The 22,208-nt window shown below is 39.0% G+C and overlaps 1 protein-coding gene and 1 long non-coding RNA gene across 7 annotated transcripts in view; one reads left to right on the forward strand and one right to left on the reverse strand.

The window, feature by feature from the left end:
* Positions 1 to 8: 8 nt before the first annotated feature.
* On the forward strand, positions 9 to 7,543 carry LOC119867051. The gene is made up of 3 exons (XR_005382254.1): positions 9 to 320; positions 1,986 to 3,096; positions 6,409 to 7,543. It is a non-coding gene; the product is annotated as an uncharacterized LOC119867051 (long non-coding RNA).
* Positions 2,556 to 22,208, reverse strand: part of KRTAP11-1 (keratin associated protein 11-1) — a 40,899-nt gene continuing 21,246 nt past the window's right edge. For 3 of the 6 annotated variants that reach the window (XM_038581326.1, XM_038581324.1, XM_038581322.1), the window contains 2 exons: positions 21,310 to 21,497; positions 2,556 to 3,985 (listed from right to left, as the gene is read on the reverse strand). In XM_038581326.1, the coding sequence (XP_038437254.1) occupies positions 2,949 to 3,410 (462 nt within the window). In that variant the 5' untranslated portion in view covers positions 3,411 to 3,985; positions 21,310 to 21,497 and the 3' untranslated portion in view covers positions 2,556 to 2,948. Of the gene's footprint in view, positions 3,986 to 4,765; positions 8,892 to 21,309; positions 21,498 to 22,208 lie in introns of those variants that run through there. The other 3 variants (XM_038581323.1, XM_038581325.1, XR_005382253.1) reach the window with 2 other exon arrangements.

Below are 22,208 nucleotides of genomic sequence, written 5' to 3' on the forward strand. Positions count from 1 at the left end.
AACATAAATGCCATCTAGGTCTCAAACTTTCTATAAAGTCTATTAGAAACACAGATGCCCTGTGTAAATGGATTTCATGGACATCAAGGGAAAGAAGTAGTGCTAAGATGTCTGAATCATTATAGTCTGAACAGAAACAGACTATGGAATCAGAAGACCTGTAAAATGAACTCATTCTTCTAAAGTATAAGTTCAGAGCCAAAGGCATGAGGAAAGAAAACAGTAAATCAACTCCTCCCAGCTTCTGGACTCAGACCCCCCAGAGATGCCAGGAAGAGCCAGGACTTCTACGAAAGAGGCAAAGGAGTTGAGAATGCCAGGTTGACTATTTTTTTTTTAAGATTTTATTTACTTATTTGAGAGAGAGAGATCAGGAGGGGGGGCAGAGGGACAAACAGACTCTCTGCTGATCAGGGAGCCTGACTTGGGGCTTGATCCCAAGACCCCAAGACCATGCCCTGAGCCAAAGGCAGATGCCTAACCAACTGAGCCACTCTGGTGCCCCAAGAACACCAGGTTCACTTTAATATAAAATGTAGGATGCCTCAGCTGATAGCTGGGAGATACACATGTTACCTCAGTTTATTCCCAAAGACAGAGGCAGGAGATGCCACCATCATGTCCATTTGACAGATGGGCTAAGGCTTAGGTAGCTTAACAAACCTGCAGCCAAGCAGCAGAACAAGGATTTGAACCAAAGGCCCTGGATCTGCTTCCCCACAGCTATGGGATATTACATACATACATACATACATATTCTCTTGCCCCAGACCAAGAAGAGAAAGAAATCATTGCCCTATCTTGTAAAAGATGGTCTTCAAAGGCAAACACAGAAACTTTATCATTTTTGTGAGATAAAGCAAAGAATAGAACTTTCAAAGTTCAAGTACAAATAGAACAATTCCCCGAACAGAAATAAAGGCAAGGAAGCAGCTTGGCAGGATAGCTACATCATCCTTGGATGTTCACACCATCATAATAAATTGCCCAAGCAAAAGTTTATTCATAGCAGCCCATAAAACCTGTAGTTACAAATTACTAATACATGGATCTATTAAGAGGATTAGCCATCTAAATAAGAAAGAAAAGGAAGGCATCTTCATCCTTATAACTTATATTGAAGCTTAGAAAGCTAAAGAATAAAAAACAAAAAAATTAAATAATGTTTCAACCTCTAAAAAACTGAATTTTCCGGATCATATGTGAAATGACTATATCTCAGTCATGTAAGCAACAGCTTTCAAGCAACCATGAAGGGTTCTCTTGGTGACTTATAATTTAGAATAAACCAGAATGTATCTGAAACCTAGAATTTTGCTTTTAAAGGTAGTGGGGATAGGGGCAGCCCCGGTGGTGCAGTGGTTTAGCGCTGCCTGCAGCCCAGGGTGTGATCTTGGAGACACTCGATCACCCTGGATCGAGTCCCACGTGAGGCTCTCTGTATGATGCCTGCTTCTCCCTCTGCCTGTGTCTCTGCCTCTCTCTCTCTCTATGAAGAAATAAATAAAATCTTTAAAAAATAAAAAAAAAATAAAGGTAGTGGGGCTGGGAATAATATATAACAAAAACCATATCTTACTTTAATGAGATATTACTGTGAGTCAGACATCCTAACATGTCTGATTAAAGAAAGCCTTAATTCTAAGCATAGAATGAGCAGTAGGAAAAATTTGAAAATATTCCATTTATCCAGAAATCATCCGTACCTCTCTGAAAAACCATGAGTGAAATGAGAAAACCATTTTGCTGACAACAGGGGTTGCAGATCAGTCTGCTCCAGGTACTGAGCTCCTCATTATAAGAAAAGGTGCCCATTGCTCTCAGCACACACACACCTTATGTGTATAACACAAAACAAAATAAAGGAGTTAGGGTGTGGACCACCAGTCTAGATGGTTTGTTTTATCAGTACACGGGTTGGTTCCTGGGGAAAATAAGCATGAAACAAGGCTCTTATGAAAATAAACCCCTATGTGTTTTTGAAGTTTGTTTTTAAGTCTCTCCTGCCCAGATTTACTAATACCTGGAGCTTGGATTTATTCAGAGCATTTGGCCAGGGGAAGGGTGTGGGGGATCTACTGAACCTCTGCAGGAAGTGAGGGGAATATCGAAAGCTGGAACCACCCTTTGATGCCATGAAAACAACTTCTCCACCCTTCCTCCTTTCCCTCCATCTCGTCTGATCATGGAGGCATCTTCTACAGAGTTTTCCACTGCAGTCCTCTGGTAAAGTAAGACTCTGAGACTCTGATTCTGCTGCTTCCTTCACTCTATAATTTCCGAAACTACTTGGGTAACTTTTCTTTTTCCTACATGGAAGTCCTTCTGTGCACCCATAAAATCCAGAGTAAATGTAGAGGACCCATCACTCTCTATCACTACATGTCCAAAGACTCTCCTACCAGGTAAAATATCATTTATTCCTTTGCTTGTCATGAAATACAATGACTGAACCCATACTCTATGCTCAGAAAAGAAAGTCAAACTCTGATCCGCAAGGATGATTCATAGACAGCGAAAACCCTGGCAAATAAAGAACTCTATTGAGACGTACATTTGCAATGCCAAGTAAGCAGGTTTATTGAGAAAATACAGAGCGAGACAAGTTCCCTTCCTCAGAGGCACAGAAACAGAAGCCAGAAGACACAGCAGCAAGGTCAAAACATGTTAAAACCACCAGAGACTGGGATATGGGGAGTAAAGCTTCTGGAAACTTCCAGAGGCATATGCGCCACCAGTGATCAACCCTTAAAATAAGCTTGGTGCTAGCCAGAAAAATCATAGACTGCCAAAGGCAGCTTCTTCAGAGCTAGCAGCCAAAGCAGTCAGGCAGTCAGAACAGTGGTCAGCAATGAAGAGTTGTTCAGGGACAGGCAGCATGCTGGACGAGCCTGGAAACACCGCTGGCAGGTCCTGGAGTCTTGATTCGCTCACTGGCTCCTACACACTTAGCAAGTTCTTCGACAGCTGGACATGCAGGACCGCTGGTATGTCCTGGAGACCCCGCAGGCTGGTTGGCAGACAGTGGAGACTCCTCCCACTGGTTGGCACACAGTAGAGATGCCACCCACGGGCTGACAGCCCCTGGAGACAAAGGTGAGTGGTCGGCTATAGGTAGTTGAGCAGGGATTGGAGACACAGGTGGTTTGTCGAGAGCAGGTCACCTGTCCAGAGCTGGAGCTGCAGGAATTTGGCTGGTAACAGGTTGGCTGGCAAACAGCAGACTCACAGGTAGTCCCCTGACAGTGGTCCAGGAGCCAGGAGCCAGTGTGGAAGGAACTGGGCAAATAGATGCCACTCAGGCAGTCAGCATCATGGGTAGAAGCTGTGGCAGCTGGAGCTACTGGGACAGTGCAGTGTCCTCCAATCGGCCTGGAAGAGCAGTTCCTTGGGGAACAGTTGAAGGACATGGTGCCAGAGAGAGAGAGCAGTGGGTAACTTGCTGAAGCTAGCTCCTGAATTGTGAATGTCCCTTCAGGTCCTGAGCTTTTATATATCCCTGCAGGTGGGTGGGGCTCCCGCCCTGGTCTGCCTGGCCTCTTTGGCTCAGACCAGCATGCTTTAGAACATCTTGTGAATCTCTAGGTTAATTGTGTCTTGAGAAGCCTTCATCCTCATAAAGACAGTTTAGTAGTTTGGTAACTAAATCATAAGGCTTCTGTACTGCACTCAGTCTCAGGATTAAGAAGGTTACTTGACAGCTTCAAAGCTACAGGTCATCCCAGCCCACACTTTGTCCCTTATTCATCTCGCTTGGATACAATGAGTGGTGATCTGATGGTAACACCAAACATGCCACCATCCTACCATCACACACTCTCTCCCTTCCAGCCAGGACTCGTTACAAACCCACGCCCTGTTTGGTTTGTTGTTGGCACTTAATATGTTTTAAGTATAACTTAATCAGCCACTCTTCCATAGCTAACGGGGCTTCTAATAGACATGGAACCTCCTTGAATAGGCTTCAAGATGACCATGAGAACACCTGTCAGGAAAAAGGACACAAGGACCTAGATTTAGAGTATGAGCTGGCTCAGAAGATAAATCAAGTGACCAGAGCAAGACACATTCAGGAAGGGTAGAGGGCAGTGGGACTCACCTATTATGTTCAAGCAGCAAAACAAATTAGAAGCTAATTAAGTGGGTCTGCGTTTGTAGCCAAGTCTCTTTCTAAATAAATCGGATGAGCTTTATTCCTAAAATTTTTAGTCTAATAACAATGGATAAGAGTGACTCATAAGACTCATTAATATGCCAGTGAAACAGGCTTAAATTTTAAAATTATTATAATGTTAATTTAAAAGGGTACAGTGTCTTTCTCCCAAGATGCTCAATATACCCAAAAGATTTTTTTTTTTCTGCACAGACACATGTAGATAGCATGCATTTTTATCGTGGACAAACGAAAGGCTCTTGAAGGGATTGTCTACATCAGGGATATGGGGAGGAGCACGTAAACAAGCAGGCACTTAGTCAGTATTTGGTAATGGATGAATGTGTGAACAGTGCCCTATAATATTTAATTATTCTTTTTTATTCCTGGGGAAACCATATAAGGATATCATTCTCCTTTATCTCGTCTCCCTACAAGACAGTCAATTCTGAACACCTAAAAGGCCGATCCTCTCCACCTACCTGTTCACAACCATTCTGCCTCTGGCAAAATAAGTCACTTTAACATAGCTCACTGTCATAGCTTAAGGGGTCAGGGATATTTCTATATCAAAACAGCTGTAAGACCCAACTTGTGTTGTAAACTGGCTTTTGGGGCGGGAGGGGGGGCGAGTAGGAGAGAGGGACAATCAAGGATTTACATAGTTTTGACGGTTACAGATAGGCTATGTTTTAGACATCCACAAAGTAAACAGCTTTATGTTAGGACTCATTAGAAGTCCCTTTGCAAGAGGCTTCATCCATCGCTACTCATTACTCTAAAGCCATGTCGGAAGCTCCCCAAGTTTCTAATTGGAAGCCAGTAACACACCCAAATAAGACAGTGCTGTGCTGTGAGCTGTATTATAATTCCCAGGGATCAGACCAATTCTCCCTCAGTGACTCGCAGCGTGTTCTCAGGCCAAGGGAGAAATTAACAAGATGACTGCTTTCCACAATGTTATAACTATGCTCTTCCCACTTTGGGGAATGTCCCAGTTAGTGTTTGAAGGTCAGAGTCCCTGGTCACAGGGGCTGGCTTCCTTGTTTTAAATAGATGAGTAGTTTACAGGCTTCTACCAGCTATGAATTCATTGCCTGCGATGGAAAAGTACTTAATCATGCAAATTAATCGAGTGACAGAAGCAAAAAAGAGAGTCAGTAGTAAGGTTACACAGAAGTTTGGTTTGCAGGACCCATTACCACATTTCTGAGATGGTAGAGATTTTTGTATAACATTACTCTGTCCTGATTCCTCTTTTCCACTGAAAGTTGAAAATTGCAAATAAAAGCATCTTAGAAAATCTCTTCCAACATTTTTAGGAGAAAAGGAAATTAACATTTTTTGTGCACATGACCCTCCTCCAGGCAGCGAGTTAGAGGCTTTCCATTCTCCATCACATTAAATGCTTCCAGCAACCCTATGGAGTAGGTATCATGTCACGCAAAGGAGCTAATGTTCAGGGAGGTTGAATGCCTTCCCAAGATCACGCAGTTTATATTTGACTAAGTTGAGATTCAAGTAAGACAGAGCCACGAACTATCAACCTGCACTGGGTATATTTAAATATGATGAGATGCCTTCATTTAAGCTCCAGCAAAAAGTTCTAAAAAGAACCAATCGATCGATGTTCCATTAATGATACTACAAAGAATATAGTCTTCATTTCTCTTCCAGCTTCTCAATAACAAAAAATAAGTAAAACTTTTAAATAGTAAGCTAAAAGCACTGCTGTCCTTGTACTTCATGTGTTGTTTCATTTATACACCTTTGACAATTTTTCCTTCATTAGAATGAAATGCAAGGTTACTACAAAGCAAGCAGGAAAAGACAGAGAGCCATCAATAGCTTGGAGCCACAATTTGAAATTACAATTATCTATAACAGCAAAGACTTGCAACTAATTGTTCAGCAACAGCAGAGAAGTGAACTGAGTTTGCAGGTCTAAGTTGTAAGACCTTTTGGAAAAAAGCAACAGGATTCACAAACTCTGAAATCATTACATAGGTAGTCTACATATAGACTACATATAGTCTACATGGAAGACTACATAAGTAGTCTTCTTCCACTCACAAGGTACCCCAAATCAATTATTTCATTCAGTAATTAAATCTTAGGGACCTACTCAACAGATTGCTATTTGACACCTGCAAAAGGGCAGGCAGGCTCTCTAGGTAACAGCTAAGACTGGTGTCTTACTCTATCCACCGCAGAGTGAGAAAAGCTACTAATGCCCATGTGCATTCTATTTTTAGTTGCAACCATTTAGACACATCATTTTGACTGACTATAAGTTGCAACAGTGAAGAAACTCCACACAATTCTACAACCTTGTTATATGAGATCAACAAATCATCCCTTCTTTGGCATGTAAGAAAGATCTGGCCAGCAGCTATCACCATGTAGTTACATGCAACATGAAGTTTCAACTCCAGGAAAAGCCTTAGGAGGATTATCCTCATGTCTGTAGAGTGTGAAGTGAGGGAGGTGTGGTGAGAGCTGGTGAGGAGAGATTAAAGACCTGCTACCCATTATCTTCATCACTGATGGAGAATTTGCTCTCGGTTGTAAAAAACAATCTAAGCCTTATACAATAATTATCACAGGCTGCAACTGAGCAATTCTTTCATTCAAAACTGAATCACAGCAATCACTTACAAGGCCAAGCGTTTGAGAATAAAATGAATTAAGCATGTGTGGGAGGCTGAACGTTTGATATGCAAGAAGGATATTATTCATCACAAAGTTGGTAATAATGTTGACCAATGCCAGTTCAAAAAACCTACTTAGTCTCATCAATGGGAGAAGAGTGGACTTGCTGAAAAATTAATAAAAATTAAATGAGATTTTGTCATTCTGTATTTTTCCAGGATGCTCACACTCTCAAATTGAAGCTATTCATTATCTCTTAAGAAATATAAAAAAGGAACTCAAAATTTAAGCACAGAACATAATGGTTGTTTTAAAAATTAAATACATCTTGGCTGAATTGTTCTGCCTTTTTTTTTCTCCACTTCACACAGACCTCTGAGTTGAATCACCAGAATCCTTATTAACCAAGACATTATGAACCCCCAAAGGCTGAGTGATTTGCACCACAAAACTGAACTGAAATTTATTTTCCAAACTCTTTTCAAAAAGCATTAATCACAGAACGTCTGAGTCTTTGGGACTGGAGGGCAGAAAGCAGAAGGTGAGAGACACAAATGAAAACCAGCAAAATAACTTCTGCATTTAGAACTTGAGAATACCAGTCACCAGCTACATGACTTCTATAAAAATAAACCTTCCAAGGACAGCGTCAAGGCTGAAAAATCCTAAATTAAACCACCATTCTCTTACTCTTGATACCTGTCTGCAAATTCATGTAATTTTTCATATGTGCCTCCACTGGGGATCAAAATCAGGGTGCTGTCAACAAAAATGAGCAGAATCTCAAGTTTGGGGTATGACACACTGTCATGTGGGAGGGTCCCATGTGTATGTAGCTGGCATTGTTCCCTTCCCAGTCTTTCAATATGAGAGGTAAACCCAGTTGTGACCACATATGAGTAATGTTTTTGTATAGGCCTGAGACAAAAGACTCCAAATCATTCAAAATGTGTTATCCTTCCCTGATTCAGGATTGCTGAGGACCTACTAGGTACCTAGCAGGATCAGGATGCTAGGAGCTAGGTAGGACACAGAAGTGTAAAGTAGATCTGCTCTTCACATCACCTAGCTGACCTAGTTGTTGGTTGGCAACTCTCTCAGAGCTTCCCAAATCGGCACCCCCAATGCGGAGGGCAGGGAGAGAGCAAAGAGTGAGGCGGGCCACTCCAACCTGGCAGGTAGCAAGTTTTAATGAGCAAAGGGAACTTATATAGAAGGCTTGTCTTGGGCGGCAGCAAGACAAATGGTACCCGCATCCGCCCACCAAATCTTAAAAGTTGATAAAGAGGCCTTAACTGGGTTCATTCACACATGTTGTGTAGGTGTTCTCAACACCATATCATTATCTCAAGGCTGTGTCCTTGAAGCAGCCTCTGGGAGTGGGAGAGGACAACAGAACCCACATCAAAGGATAGGGGAGGGGGTGAGGAGACTCTGAGTGCCCGAGTCCAGCTCTCGGGTCAGTCGGTGGTCATGTCTTTTCGGTGACCTTCCCAACACCCATGCTTTTGTGCTTTCAACACATTCCTGCCTCCCTGGTCCCATCTGCCTGATTAGGAGCGTAGTGTGGGCCAGCGCTACCTCACGCTAATAATTAGACTATCAGAACTGGGTCTTAAAGTCCAATGCTGTCCTCTGACTGATAACAAAATAAGTCCCAGAGAGGGAGTATCTTTGTCAAGTGTATCAGATCTTCTTGTGCGTTGGTTCAAACTCGTGTCATTCCATTTCTTAGTACTTTCTTGCACAGGCTAAGCCAGCTCCATGGGGGTGCACCAGTACACTGCTTCTTCATGTCAAGGTCATTTGTCTACTTCTTGCTTCTTGTCCTGTGTCTTCTCTATGTCATGGCAAGGGAAGCCTATGCTCTGGGCCCACCCAGAAGTGGACTGATGCTTAAGCAATGGGGAATGCAAACCAATGGGCAGATCCTTCCACCTTCTGAACTCCAGGTAGACAGGTATGAAATTCTTCCAAAAAGTCCCCTGGAATCGCACATGAGTTGTTCACGATCATGGCCAACTTGCTAAAACTTTCTTGTGGTGTCTTCCCCCTCCTCTGTGTCACTCCCCATGTGCTGCAGTCCCTGAAATAAAATTTCCAAATGAACTATTTCAAGCCCTGCTTTTAGGGGAAATCAGACCAAGACACCATGTTTCAAACACTTTCCATCTGAAAGATTAAAAAAAAAAAAAAAAAAAAAACAGTCCTAAACCCTAACTCAGAGCCCCTAAAGAAACATCCATGTCTCTATCTATGCAACCCTAGGAAAAATCTTGTATGCAAACTGAGCATCAAACAAGTAACAGTTGGATTTCCAGAGGAGTTTCTGTAAAGAGCAAATAAAAAACTACAAGATTTCTTAAACACAGCTAGATCATAAGCAGATTATAAAAATTTCCTCCAAGTAATGCCAATCACACTGTGTTATTTCCTCAATATAGGCTAGTCCCTAAGAACTGACACCCCAGGGATCCCTGGGTGGCGCAGTGGTTTGGCACCTGCCTTTGGCCCAGGGCGCGATCCTGGAGACCTGGGATCGAATCCCACGTCAGGCTCCCGGTGCATGGAGCCTGCTTCTCCCTCTGCCTGTGTCTCTGCGCCTCTCTCTCTCTCTCTCTGTGACTATCATAAATAAATAAAAATTTAAAAAAAAAATTAAAAAAAAAGAACTGACACCCCAAAGACATTATTATTGTCAGTTTGATATCACAGTTGTTTTTCAAGATTTAGGACCCATTTTTCCCAAAGTGAGATGTGAGCTAACTATGAAATGCAAGTACATTTTAGGTAATAATGGATAAATACTTTTTACTTTTAATTGTCACATATTTATTTTCAAATGTATTAATAAAATATGGCTGAATTATCTAAGCCACAATTTTATGGATATCATTACATAGGTTGAGGCTGAAGCAAGCTTTTTTGTTTAGAAAGTGAGTTAATATAAATAAGAGTATTAATTGGATAATGATGAACTTGATATAAAAATATGGCAAAAATGTTAGCATAAGAATCATGATGGTGTTTTAAAAAGTATTTAAATGGTTTAATGGTGTACTAAGATGGTTGAATAAATATCTAAATAATAAATATTTTAAGTGGTTTCATAAATATTTTTAAAAATTCAACTCACTCTGTATTCAGAAAATGTGACCACTTAATAAGACCCGCTCACACATGCATATATATTCCAAAAGACCCCTCTCTCTTTTCTGCTTATCAATTACTTTGTGACAAATTATCCCAAAACTTAATGGCTAAAAGAGCAAATTTGGGGTGCCCTGGGGTTCTGTGGCTCAAGATGTTGGGCAAAGCACCGCAAGGCTGGGTTGCCTCAGCTGCCCACACAAGGAAGAGATGGGGCATCTGGGGACTTATTCACTTGAAAGCTCATTCACTCCCTGACACTGGCAGCTGAGATACCCATGCGTGGCCCTTCATGTGACCATGAAGGACTTCTCCAACATAGTGGCTACTTTCAAAAGCCAGAGTCCCAGAAGAGAGAATTAGGATGAAGCTTTAGTGTTTCTTCTGACCTGGGCTTCACAGTCATGGGGCATTCCTTTTTCCACATGCTCTGTCACAGGTGTCCCAGAGGCTCATGTCTAGGGGAAGGCAAAATAGACTCCTTGTTGGTGAGGGAGGAACAAAATTCCAGCTGAGTACATGGGACTGAAAATGTCATTTTGGCCATGAAATCAAAATTACTGTGCTGACAGAGTTGCCAGGATGCCAGAACTAGAAATCTCTGTGAGAGACTTCGTTTCCTCTCAGAAAATCTGAATTTCACGTTCTTCATTATTAGAATGTTCAAAGTGAATAGGTGGTTCATTACCTCCATGAATCTCCTATGATGGGGACTCCTATAGGAATTAGTACCTGTGCATTAAACAGCTCTCTCTGACTCCCCAGTTTGACAAGGCTTTGCCTTGGGATTCCAGTCACTTAGCTGCAGGTGTATGCTCCAAAGGCAGTGAGTCTAGCTAAAGGCAGTCCTCAGTGCTTCAAGTAGCTTCAGCCCTTCGAAATAATCTTTCTTCTGGTTTTATTTCTCATGAAACACTATGAAACTCCAGAATCTATGGAGAATATGTGAATTCAAGGCCTTCCACAACAGAAGGAGTAGTGAGACACATGGGACCCCCAGGTGTTACTCAAAACTATGGGAACTCTACCAATCTAGGTCAGCCCTTGGAAGACTAATGCAGTGTTAGATTTTCAGTGAAATTGCTTTGCAATTTGTTGTGGATTGAAAATTATGAAGGTGGAATTAACACTAGAAATACTCAATACCAGCAGTAATGCCAGAAAGAGTGAATTGTTCCCAACTACTAGATTGCCCTTTCATTTTTGGCCTCAATTTTATATTCTAAGAGTTGGTGTCCTCAGGATGTCTCTTACTGTTACTGAATTCCTATTATTTAGGGATAGGGTGAAACAACACAAGTATCTTTTGTGTTTTAAGATAATGTCTTTCCCCACATGCAATTTAGCCATAGTTAAGATGGCCGCTCAAGGTCAAGGCTCAGTCTTCTTAAACTAACCATAGACTATTGCTCAGTCCTTGCTTTTCTGACCACAGTTATCTCTGTTACTGAACTATGATGTGAACCTAAAGCCAGCAATTACTTTTGTTAAATAACAAAAGAACTAAAGGTTGATTAAAAAATGACCCTACAGAAAAAGAATCAACTGGACCCGAGATAGCCATTTTCATCTTTCACATCATCTCTTAACTTCAGCATCCTTTTCCCCTCTTGATATTAATACAGCTACAAAGTTTTCTTTCTTTGCCTAGAAACCCACTGGGGGCTCCACAGCCAAAACAACTTTTCAGTCTGTAGCTTTCAGATAGAGATACTATTCTAAGAGGGATGCAAAAATAGCTAATGTGTTGGAGGATAAATGGGCACAAGAGAAAAAAAAACTAAAAAATAACTAAGAAGAGCTAAAAGCAATGATTAATTTTCAATGTAAGGGATTAAATTATGTATTATATATAATTCAAGAATAATAGTAGTCCCCAATGTAGTGCTGACCCGGAATCTGAAGGTGGGAATGGAAATAGAGGTTAATTGAATCCATCAAAACTGAAAGAGATAAAATGAATGAAATGTGTGGACATCTTCAGAATTAATCAATTTTGGAAGAGATAGGTTCTAAATGTTTTTTTTTTTTCTTTAGACTAAATTGTCATCTACATCTTCTACACTGAGGCAAAATGATAATTATTATTTGAGAAACTGCATTTCAACTAATGCAAACATCTGAAGGGTAATGTGATCTTTGTAGAAGGGTAGAGACCTGCAGGGCATCTGAGAGCCAAGCAGGTGTTCTTATTGGCCACTAGGCAAATACATCTTTTTCAGACATAATAAACATGTCATTCAGATCATTCACCTCTCGAACTGGACTCTCAAATAGAATTCTGATATTAATTTGGTTTTCCAATTGGCCTAGCCTATTAGAAATAAAATGTACCAAGTATCCAGCACAAATAAGCTAATCTGATTTTCATGTGAGTTAAATAGCCAGTGTAGTTTATACATCAGTCTCTTTAAGGTTTGGCTAACTTGACCCAGTCCTCCAGGGGCTGCTAACCCTGGGTAAACTAACAAAACTAAAAGGCCTAGCATGTAAAGTTGAGGAGCAGGCCCTGGCCTTCTAGTGACTCTAAACATAGTGCAGACAACAGACCCAATTTAGATAGCCAATCTACCTCCCTCAATGATGAAATAATTTTATTTGCACCAGAGAGCTACACATCCTGCTAATAGACCATTTTATAACATTGTCTAAAGAAGACCTCCTTCTCCAAGTGCTCTTAGCAAATAGAATAATCCTCTTTTAAGTAAAATGGTTTACGGGTAGCAGAGGTTGGACAAACCAAATGACCTCTAGAAAAAAGTAGCTTCCAATTTTTAATTGTTTATTGTTGCATCTCCAAATATTACACTGTATTACTTGAAATTATTTTGTGTCTCCCACTGCATTTTTCTACTGTGGGGTATTTTAAAGATCTCCCTCTTTAGTTATTTACATCACATAACAGAAACTACCAAATACCATCCTAGCAGTGATCCTGTGATCTCACATTTATATACTTATAAACTTAAATGCTAAAACCCAAAGGTTAATTTACCAAAAAAATTGTATGCCATGGTGGGCTGCCAGGAAAAATGTTCTGCAATTTCAGATTCTCTTAAGCTAAGACATAATTTGAATGATTCATCGGAACAATTATTGCCTATTGCAAAACAGTTCTTCAAGTGGATGTCCATTTATCTTGCTCATTTATTAATTCTTCACCCTTCTTAAGGCATCAAATTCGAGGCACATGTCAAAAGTACCACAAGTTGGTCCCCAGACTTTCCCACTGACTCACTGCCTGACCTTAGGCTGCTTATTGACACTCCCTGGACTTGTTTCATGGCCATCTGTAAAACAGTGTTAATGGGACCTGCCTCTCTGAGGAGCTGCAAGAACTGAGTTATGATTTAGAAAAGGCTTTGTGATTCATACATAAAAGGTACTATAAGAAAGCAAGCTGTCATTGAGCCTTACCAACCGTGTTCATCCCAATTGTTTTCAAGTAAGGAGAGATGAATATCCTAAGCCTCCGAAAGATATGAAAGTAGCATGATGAGCCAGAGAATTTTCAAAACTAAGGTGGGCAATTGCTGATTCATGGTTGTTGGTTTGGTTTGTTGTGGGGTTTTTTCCCCCAGAACTAGAAACATCACTCACAGATCAGTACAAGGAGACAAACTGAGAGGGCCATAAAGTAAACTCTTGGCTTTGGGATCTGGCAATAAGAAAGTGCCACTTCCCAATTACCCACTGGAATATAGTCCAAGCGAGCTATAGATGAGAAACCTTCCTAATCATCAGCCACCTACCGAAATCTGATGTTGACTTTACATTTCCTGAAGTTGAAGCAGTAATTTTCATGTCTTACGGGTAACTAAATTAAGAGTTAGTCCTAGTAGATTTGTTCTTATACTCAAGGACATTAAATCCAAAAAACTGAATTCTAAATTATATATAGTGATGGTGAGGTATCTATGCTGTGCTTTCAATTTCCTACAAACAGCTCAGGAGGAGGCTGTGGGGAAATTCATTATTCATAGCTTGTAAAGTTATAATGTTTAACACCAACTAATAATTCCATTTAGCTGTATTGTACTTATTTTCACCTTTAAATTATAACTGCACAGGGAAGAAATAAATTTTTTCCTATTATCATTTGGTGGATTTCCATATTAAAAAGCCTCCTGGGCACCCTTGGTACTGAAAATATCATAATAATAATTCAGATGATTAACATTCACCCTCTTCCAATTAAGAGGGTGTCTTAAGTGCAATGATCTACTGGTGAATGTCAGTGTCTTGGCTGTAATAGACAAAGTGGGACTAGAAGTCAGCAATAAGTAAAGAACAAAAGAGGGAATTTTTTTTAAAAAGCAGCCAATACAATGATTAAAAAAAAAAAAAAAAAAAAAAAACAAGTTAAAGCAAAGGTAGTTAATACGATTCAGGGTGACCAAGAGACTTCTGGAAAATTGGTTCCAGGTTCTCAATAGCCTTGCTAGATTTCCATTACAGAAAACCCACTCATTCAGGTAATTTCTGTAATTTAGATGAAGCAAACAAAAACCACTGTCTAAATTATCTTAGAGTTTCCTGTGAAGATTACATACAAAAACTAGGCTGTCTGACTTAACTAGATGTGTGACCTTGAGCAAAGCAGTAACCTCCCAAAACTTCTTTCCTTATCTGTAAATGGAAATGATAATAGGACCCTCCACATAGAGTTTGTGTGAGCATTAAATAAAGTAATACCTGGGACATTTAGATAACCAAGAAATAATCATTCTCCATGCTCCTTCCTCTTTTCTTTAAGTCAAGGATTTGCAGGGGTCTGATTTCTCCCAAATAAAAATTTCAATTTATTTAAAATTGTAGAGTCTTAATCACATATAACTTTTTGGCCATATGTACATAATATGCAATTAATGAATATAGAGCCCAAATGACTTGAAATGCTTAATAGTTACAGTTCCATATTTTGGACCACCATGAATAGGACTCAGGATTCCAACATAAATCCTCGAATTCCATATAATTAAATTCCATATAATTAAAGATGATTAGATCTCTTAATATAAATCGCCATAACTACGACCAAGACCAGCTCACTAGGTTGTCACTAGTCACCATGGGGACAAAGGTAAGAACGGTCCTCCTAAACTTTGGAAACCAAAATTCTGAAAGAAGATTCCTGAACTGGTAAATAATACTTCACTTGGGGGATTTTCAAAGTTGTCTGATGATAGTAGAAAGCAAACAAATGTCCCAAGAAAATATTAGTAGAGATCTGTGGGAGGTAATCTAAAGTAGCCCACAGCGAATACATTTTCCTTGAAATCTTGCGTTTGGTCTTAATACAGTAGCAGAAGCATTATTATCCTAAAAGCCAACAGATTTTTCTTAAAGAACTGTCTTGTTAGGACATTGCTTTGATAAACTCCTTGGTATAGAAGATGAGACTCTCACAGGACAGTTGAAGGCAGAAGCTAAGGCAGCAGGCTGCTAACCTGCTCTACCACCGGCATAGGAGGAACTGCTGGGGAAGAAAGGGGGACGGTGCAGGGAAAAAAGAGAGAGTGCCAGTGGGAGAGGAAGAAATAAGACAACCTGGTATGGTAATGCTGAGGCATCTTCCTGAAAAAGGCCACCAAATGGTGGAGAAGGGTGTGTGTATGTGTGCATGTGTGTATGTGTTTGTCTGTTTATTGAAAAGGGCCTAATTTTCCCTATGTTGACAAAATCAACATGCATCAGATTGATTCCCAAAACAACTCCTGGAAATGAAAACTCAGAGTCAGGGATGACTTGAGAATATAAACCCTAAGAATACATCAGGATCTCCTAAATAGCTTTGAATTTCACAAGGTCAAAATGAACTGACCATAGCTTGATACCAAATAGTTGTTTGAATTTCTAATGTTTCAATTACTAGAGAAACTGAGTTGTTTATTAATAATGCTCATTAATTTCTTGGTAAATTGTCTGCTTGCACTTATGCCCAATTTTCTATTAAAGCATTTTTTTTTATTTGTAAGAGCTCTTTACATATTAAGCATATGAGTGCTTTGACAGAACTTTGCCATTTATTTTCCTTTTTGGCTGTTATATTTTATTTTGGATCATTCTATTGTTGATACACATTTATGAACTATTTTTAATAGTTTCTACCTTTGTTGTTATGTTTAAATAGACCTTGCCCACTCCAAAAGTTTCATCCACACTTTTTACTAGATTTGTAATAAAATTATTTTTAATATGTAACTAACTGTATGATTTTTTTCTGGGATTTAACTTACCATAAATTTACTTTGAATGTTGATCATATATTTATAAATGAAATTAGTTTTTATTTCGTTTGTTTGTGCTTTCATGATCCAATTTGGGAAATACTGGTTTGTAAAATAACTAGTTTTTTCAGTTATCTCTGTGCCATAGCAGAGTTCATAGAGCACAGTACTGATGAATGTTCTTACCTATCCTTCACAGAGTAACAGAACTCCAGTGTTCTGGCCCAAAGCATTTTCAGATAGGTTTTTGCTGTTGCTTTATCATTTTAAGTAGAATCCACACCCAATGTGGAGCCAAAGGGGGGCTTGAACTCATGACCCTGAGATCAAGACTCAGACTCTTAACTGACTGAGCCATCCAGGCACCCCTTCAGAAAGTTATTTTTGACAAACATCTTCAATATGTAGTTCAATTGTTTGTTTATATGCTCAGACTCTGTTTTTTTCTCCTTATTGAATCCCTTTTATGATTTATATTTCCTCCTATTCATTGTTTTTTGAGATTTGAAAATTATTTAGGGCAGAATCAAATAATATTTGCTTATAATTTTTTATCTCTCAATATCTGTCCTCATTTGTAGTGAGGCATCAGTTATTTTTATGTTTTTTAACCTCATTGATTTTTGCTATTTGCATAATTTTTATTCTCCTTTGTAAGCTATATTTTGTTATTCTTTACCTAATTTTTTAGTTATGTGCTGAGTACCTTTTCTTTTCACCCTTTGTTATAGAAAAAATAGCTCAATATATATCTAATAAATTATCTAAATTTATTTTATTATTTGGATATGTTTTTGCCATTTATTTCCTACTTAATCTGTCAAGTACTGAGGAAAACATATTAACATCTTACACTTCTATTGTGTTTTAAAATTATTCTTGAAAAAAAATTATTCTAGGGGCAGCCCCGGTGGCTCAAGGTTTAGCACCGCCTTCAGCCCAGGGTGTGATCCTGGAGACCGGGGATCAAGTCCCACATCAGGCTCCCTGCATGAAGCCTGCTTCTCCCTCTGCATGTGTCTCTGCCTGTCTCTCTCTCTCTCTCTGTCTCTCATGAATAAATAAATAAAATATTTTTAAAAATTATTCTTGAATTTCTAACAGCTTGGTTTTTATAATTTGGTGGGGTTTTTTAATTTGAACCATACAATTTATTATACTCTTTAAAAAAATTATGGACCTTGGTTTTTATATAATTTGGTGAGGTTTTTTAATTTGAAGCACACAATTTATTATACTCTTTTAAAAAATTATGGACCTTCTTTATCCTATTTAATGATTTCACAATGAATCCTAATTGTTTAATTTTATTATTGTAACTCCAGTTGTTTTGTTCATGTTTTGCTTATGTAGATTTTCCTAACCTTTCATACTTAACCTTTTTAAATTATTTCATTGTATAAGTACTTGTGATCAGAGGCTCTCAGATAATGTTTTAACCCAATTCTAGTATTCACCTTTTAATAAAAAGTAGCATCTTCTGTTATTCCATGTGTTTGGGTTTACTTTTGCCATTCCACTTTATAGCGTCCATTTTAAGATTCCTTGCTGTTTTAACATTATTTTGATGTTTAAATTATGTTTCATTTTTTCACCTATTCATCTTTGTTTTCAATTCTCTATATCATCACCTTTTAAAATATTTAAAGATCTACCTCTCATAAGAGCCAAGGCCTGCAAATAAGCCAAAAATTCACAAACATCAGAAGAATAATAAATTGTATGCATAGATAATAAAATCCTACAAAGTAATAAAAGCAAACAAACTGCCCTATATCAATATGGATGACACAAAAATAAAATACAAAATAATGCTTATGTTCTATTTACATAAAGCTAAAAAGCAGGTGAAAGTGCACCATATGGTATAGGTGGCAATGCTATTTTATTTGAAGGCAAGGGAAGTTCAGATGAGGGGAAGTTAGTGGGAAGGAATGGAAGTATAATCAGAACAAAGCAGGTTTCTGAGTGGTTGGGATAAAGTTCATTCTTCAGTGACTGGTGGTTACACTGGTATTTACTTTACAATTATTACACATCCATTGTGTGCATGATTCTGTATAGAATGTTGTATCTCACAATGAAGAAAAACCTCACATATAACTGTAGTCTCAAAAATCATATCAGAAAATATATACCTATGTATTCTCTTACATATAACTGAAAACATTTATCTTTCTACCTATACCCTATCTTCACCTCCTACTTTGTTTTTGTTAACATGACCTCGTTTCTAATTTAAAAAAATTTTTAACAGCTTTCAGTAACCATAACTGATTTTATACTATAATCACAGTAATCCTTTCGATTTTATTTTGCTGCAAAGTTTTTCAATATTTGCCATTAATTGTTTTTTATAAAAATAGTCCCATTCTAAATTTGCCTTTATTTTTCTATCTTCTTATAAATCTCTTGTGGCTTAAAATAACTTACATTATTAGTGATATACTTTTTGTAGCTTATTAACATCTAAAAATGTACTTTTTAATTCTCATTCGAATGAAAACTCAGTTAAACATAAAATTCTCAGGACAAACATTTTTTCCTTAAAATCTGAAAGCCTTAATTCATTTATTCTTTTAGTCCTGTGTTTCGGAGAAGACACCAAAAGTGAGGACATTCGAAAGACTGGTCCTGGGGCACAAGGGTGGCTCAGTCAGTTAAGCATCTGCCTTCTGCTCAGGTCATGATCCCAGGATCCTGAGATCAAGTCCCCACATTGGGCTCCCTGCTCAGTGGAGGAATCTATTTCTCCCTCTCCCACTGACCCTGCTCATATGTTTGCTGGCTCTCTCTCTGTATGTCTCTCTCTCTTGCTCACACACACTCTCTCTAAAATAAATAAGATCTTTAAAAAAAAAAAAAAGAAGAAGAAAAGAAAGAAAGATCATGGTCTTTCTATTACATCTTTAGAATGCATGGACCAAATTATTTCCTTCCTCTTGAATGTCATCCCTTTATCTTCTTCATCTGAATTCTGAAAAAAACTTTTCAAACTTGTCCTCTCCTTTATAACTCCTTGCATCAGGGGGAAAAAGCCTTTCCATTTTAATTCTCCTAATGCAAATTTTAGTCCTTCTCAGGCAGATTTTTTTTTTTAAGATTTTATTTATTCATTCATGAGAGACACACAGAGAGAGGCAGAGACATAGGCAGAGGGAGAAGCAGGCTCCATGCAGGAAGCCTGATGCGGGACTCGATCCCAGGACTCCGGGATCGTGACCGGAGCCAAAGGTAGATGCTCAACCACTAAGCTACCCAGGCGCCCCTCAGACAGATTTTTAAATATATTTTTATATGAGTAGAGTGGACACACAATGTTGCATTAGTTTCTGGCGTACAACATGGTGACTTGGCAAGTTTATACCTTACGCTATGTTCACCACAAGTATAACTGCCATCTGTCACCATACAACACTATTACAATACCACTGACTATATTCCCTATGTAGTATCTTTCATTCCCATGACTTACTCATTCCATTACTGGAAACCTGTATCTCCTACTCTTCTTCACTCATTTTGCTCTTCCCACCCCTTCCCTCTGACAACCATTAGTTTATTCTCTGTATTTATAGATATGATTCTGCTTTTTGTTTGTTTATTCAATTGTTTTGTTTTTAGATCCTACATATAAGTGAAATCAAATATTTGTCTTTCTCTGACTTATTTTCAGATTTTGAATCAGCTATTACATGTTAGTGCCTTTCCTCTTTCCCTACCTTGTCCAATGGTGTGTTTCTGTGCTCTGTCTCCTAGCTTATCCCCCTCCCCTTTATTTAAGATTTCATTTATTTATTGAAAGAGAGGGAGAGTGTGTACATGCAAGAACAGGGGAGGGACAGAGGGAGAGGAAAAGAGAGAATCTCCAGCAGGCTCCACACTAAATGCAGAGCCCCCCTTGGGGCTCAATCCCACAACCCTGAGAACATGACCTGAGCCAAAACCAAGAGTAGGTCACTCAACAGACTGAGCCACCCAGGCACCCCTACCTGGCTCCCTTTTTAAACCCAGTCTTTTGTTTTATTACTGTATGCTTCTGTATTTTCTAGAGTTTTATTGAAAGCACAAAAAGCTTATTGTGAATCTTTTCTTCTTCCTCTGGAAAATTATTTCTTTTAGAAATAAAACTTGAGCATTTCTTCCTTTCAGGCCTCAGAACACTTGGTTTGGTCTGGCGCTGAGTTGCCCTGTTCAGTGCATCCATAGTTAATAAGGATGGTTCATGCTCTTTGGATCCCCATCGCTGACTCTTCTATTTTTCTTAAAAATTTCCTTGCAAATGTTAGGCAGCAAGGTTGCTGTCTATAAATTCCATGTGCAGCTAGCTGTCAGAGGCTGAGGAAATGGAGAAGAAACTCTTTCCAGGGATCCACTTTGCTAAGGGTCAGCTTCTGGTCTTTTCTTCTTTTTGGTTTACCCATAATGCCAGGTTCATGGAAAATCTTGCCCAACCTGCTTTCCCAGGCTGCTATTTACTACATCAAATAGAAAACGAAATGTGTCCAGAAGAAATCTCACCTCACTAGCAGCTTCATGTGAATCTTGCGTGAACTCTAAAGTCTCCCTCCTGCAGTGCTTTCATCTCGTGTGGATCCCCATCCACGAACAGGCATCCAGTGGATATACCTGACTTTCCTTAAGGTCCACCATGGTCTGTAGGGCTCACCTGCCAAACTGGCCACTGGTGGAACATTTCTGAGCGTATCAATCAACCCTATATCCTCCTTGCCCTGCTTCATTTTGGAAAAACTTGCATTAAGTAGAAAAGAAGTGTTTCCAGCTTTTTAGCATTTCCTTTTTATAATTTCCAAGTGGTGATGTCTGATTCCTGATAATTTTTTCCATTATTCTGTCAGTCAAGATAGTAGAAGTGGAATAGTGTACAAATTATAATAGCCGTCATTATCTGAAAGTCATAACATAAATATTTTTAAACCACCTAATGAGCTAGAAATTCCAAAGTTCTCCAAGTGGGCCAACCCTGCAGACAGACAAGCAATGACAGTGAGGTACAGAGAACACTGCACAGCCTCTCTCTTGGTAAGTCTCACACATCACATCTGTCATTTTGCTGAGCCTTCTCATTCAGTCGGCTGTTAGCTCCATTTTCAGGTGACTCACCTCAAAACTTCAAGCTGCAAAATGGCCCAGTTGCAGCAGGGAGTGATGACGCTTTCCAAAATCTTGTGAAATAAGATGATTTGTGAGCAGAATCACCCAAACAGTATTTCTCAGGGTTATTTTGAGCTTTTGCTTTTCCTTTCTCCCTGATAACTTTAACTGAGATGAGTATGCAGAAATTTATGGTGCTAATATAGAAAAAAAAAGATAAGTATTATTAGGATCATTAAATAAGAATCCACTTATAGAAATGCATTTGCACCTATGTTCCACATTACACTGTAAAAACATCGAGATGGACTTAAACATCTTTCTTAAAATCTAAAATCTTAAAATGTATGTGATCCTAGGTCCCCCATAATGTACTGAACCAGCTGGAATAGTTATTTAGCAACTGGAAAGGCATGATGTACACATTTCAAATGCTTCTTGGTGGTTTCCTCTTCACATGAAGTAAGGAGGCTTCTGAGCCATCAATGAAGAAGGGAGCCCATGAAACACAAAGGAAGAACAATCATTTTCTATTTGGACTTGCTGGTGGGCTGAAAAGAAAGCCTACAGCTTCGGGGAGGAGTCCTTCATCTGACTTGACACCCACTGTTCCCCAAACCCAGAACTAAGCTAGGTTGAGAAGGGGCAAAATGATCTCTGCCTTATGTTTCTGTACTTCCAAGTGACTAAGCTTCAAATGTGTTGAAGGTCCTTACTCGCCCTCTCTGACCATCAGGTAAGCAGAATGAATGAGTCTGGGAAGTGCTACACCACCAACGGAACCAAAAACTCAATGTTGACAGTACTACCTTTTGTCAGTTACCTACAATAATGATATATGGCAAATCTCCCAGGGTCCTAAAATAATAAGCACTTATTTTGTTTAAGAGTGTGTGTGTGTTGTTGAT

This window comes from Canis lupus, chromosome 31 (genome assembly GCF_011100685.1).
Source record: "Canis lupus familiaris isolate Mischka breed German Shepherd chromosome 31, alternate assembly UU_Cfam_GSD_1.0, whole genome shotgun sequence".
Classification (NCBI taxonomy): domain Eukaryota; kingdom Metazoa; phylum Chordata; class Mammalia; order Carnivora; family Canidae; genus Canis; species Canis lupus.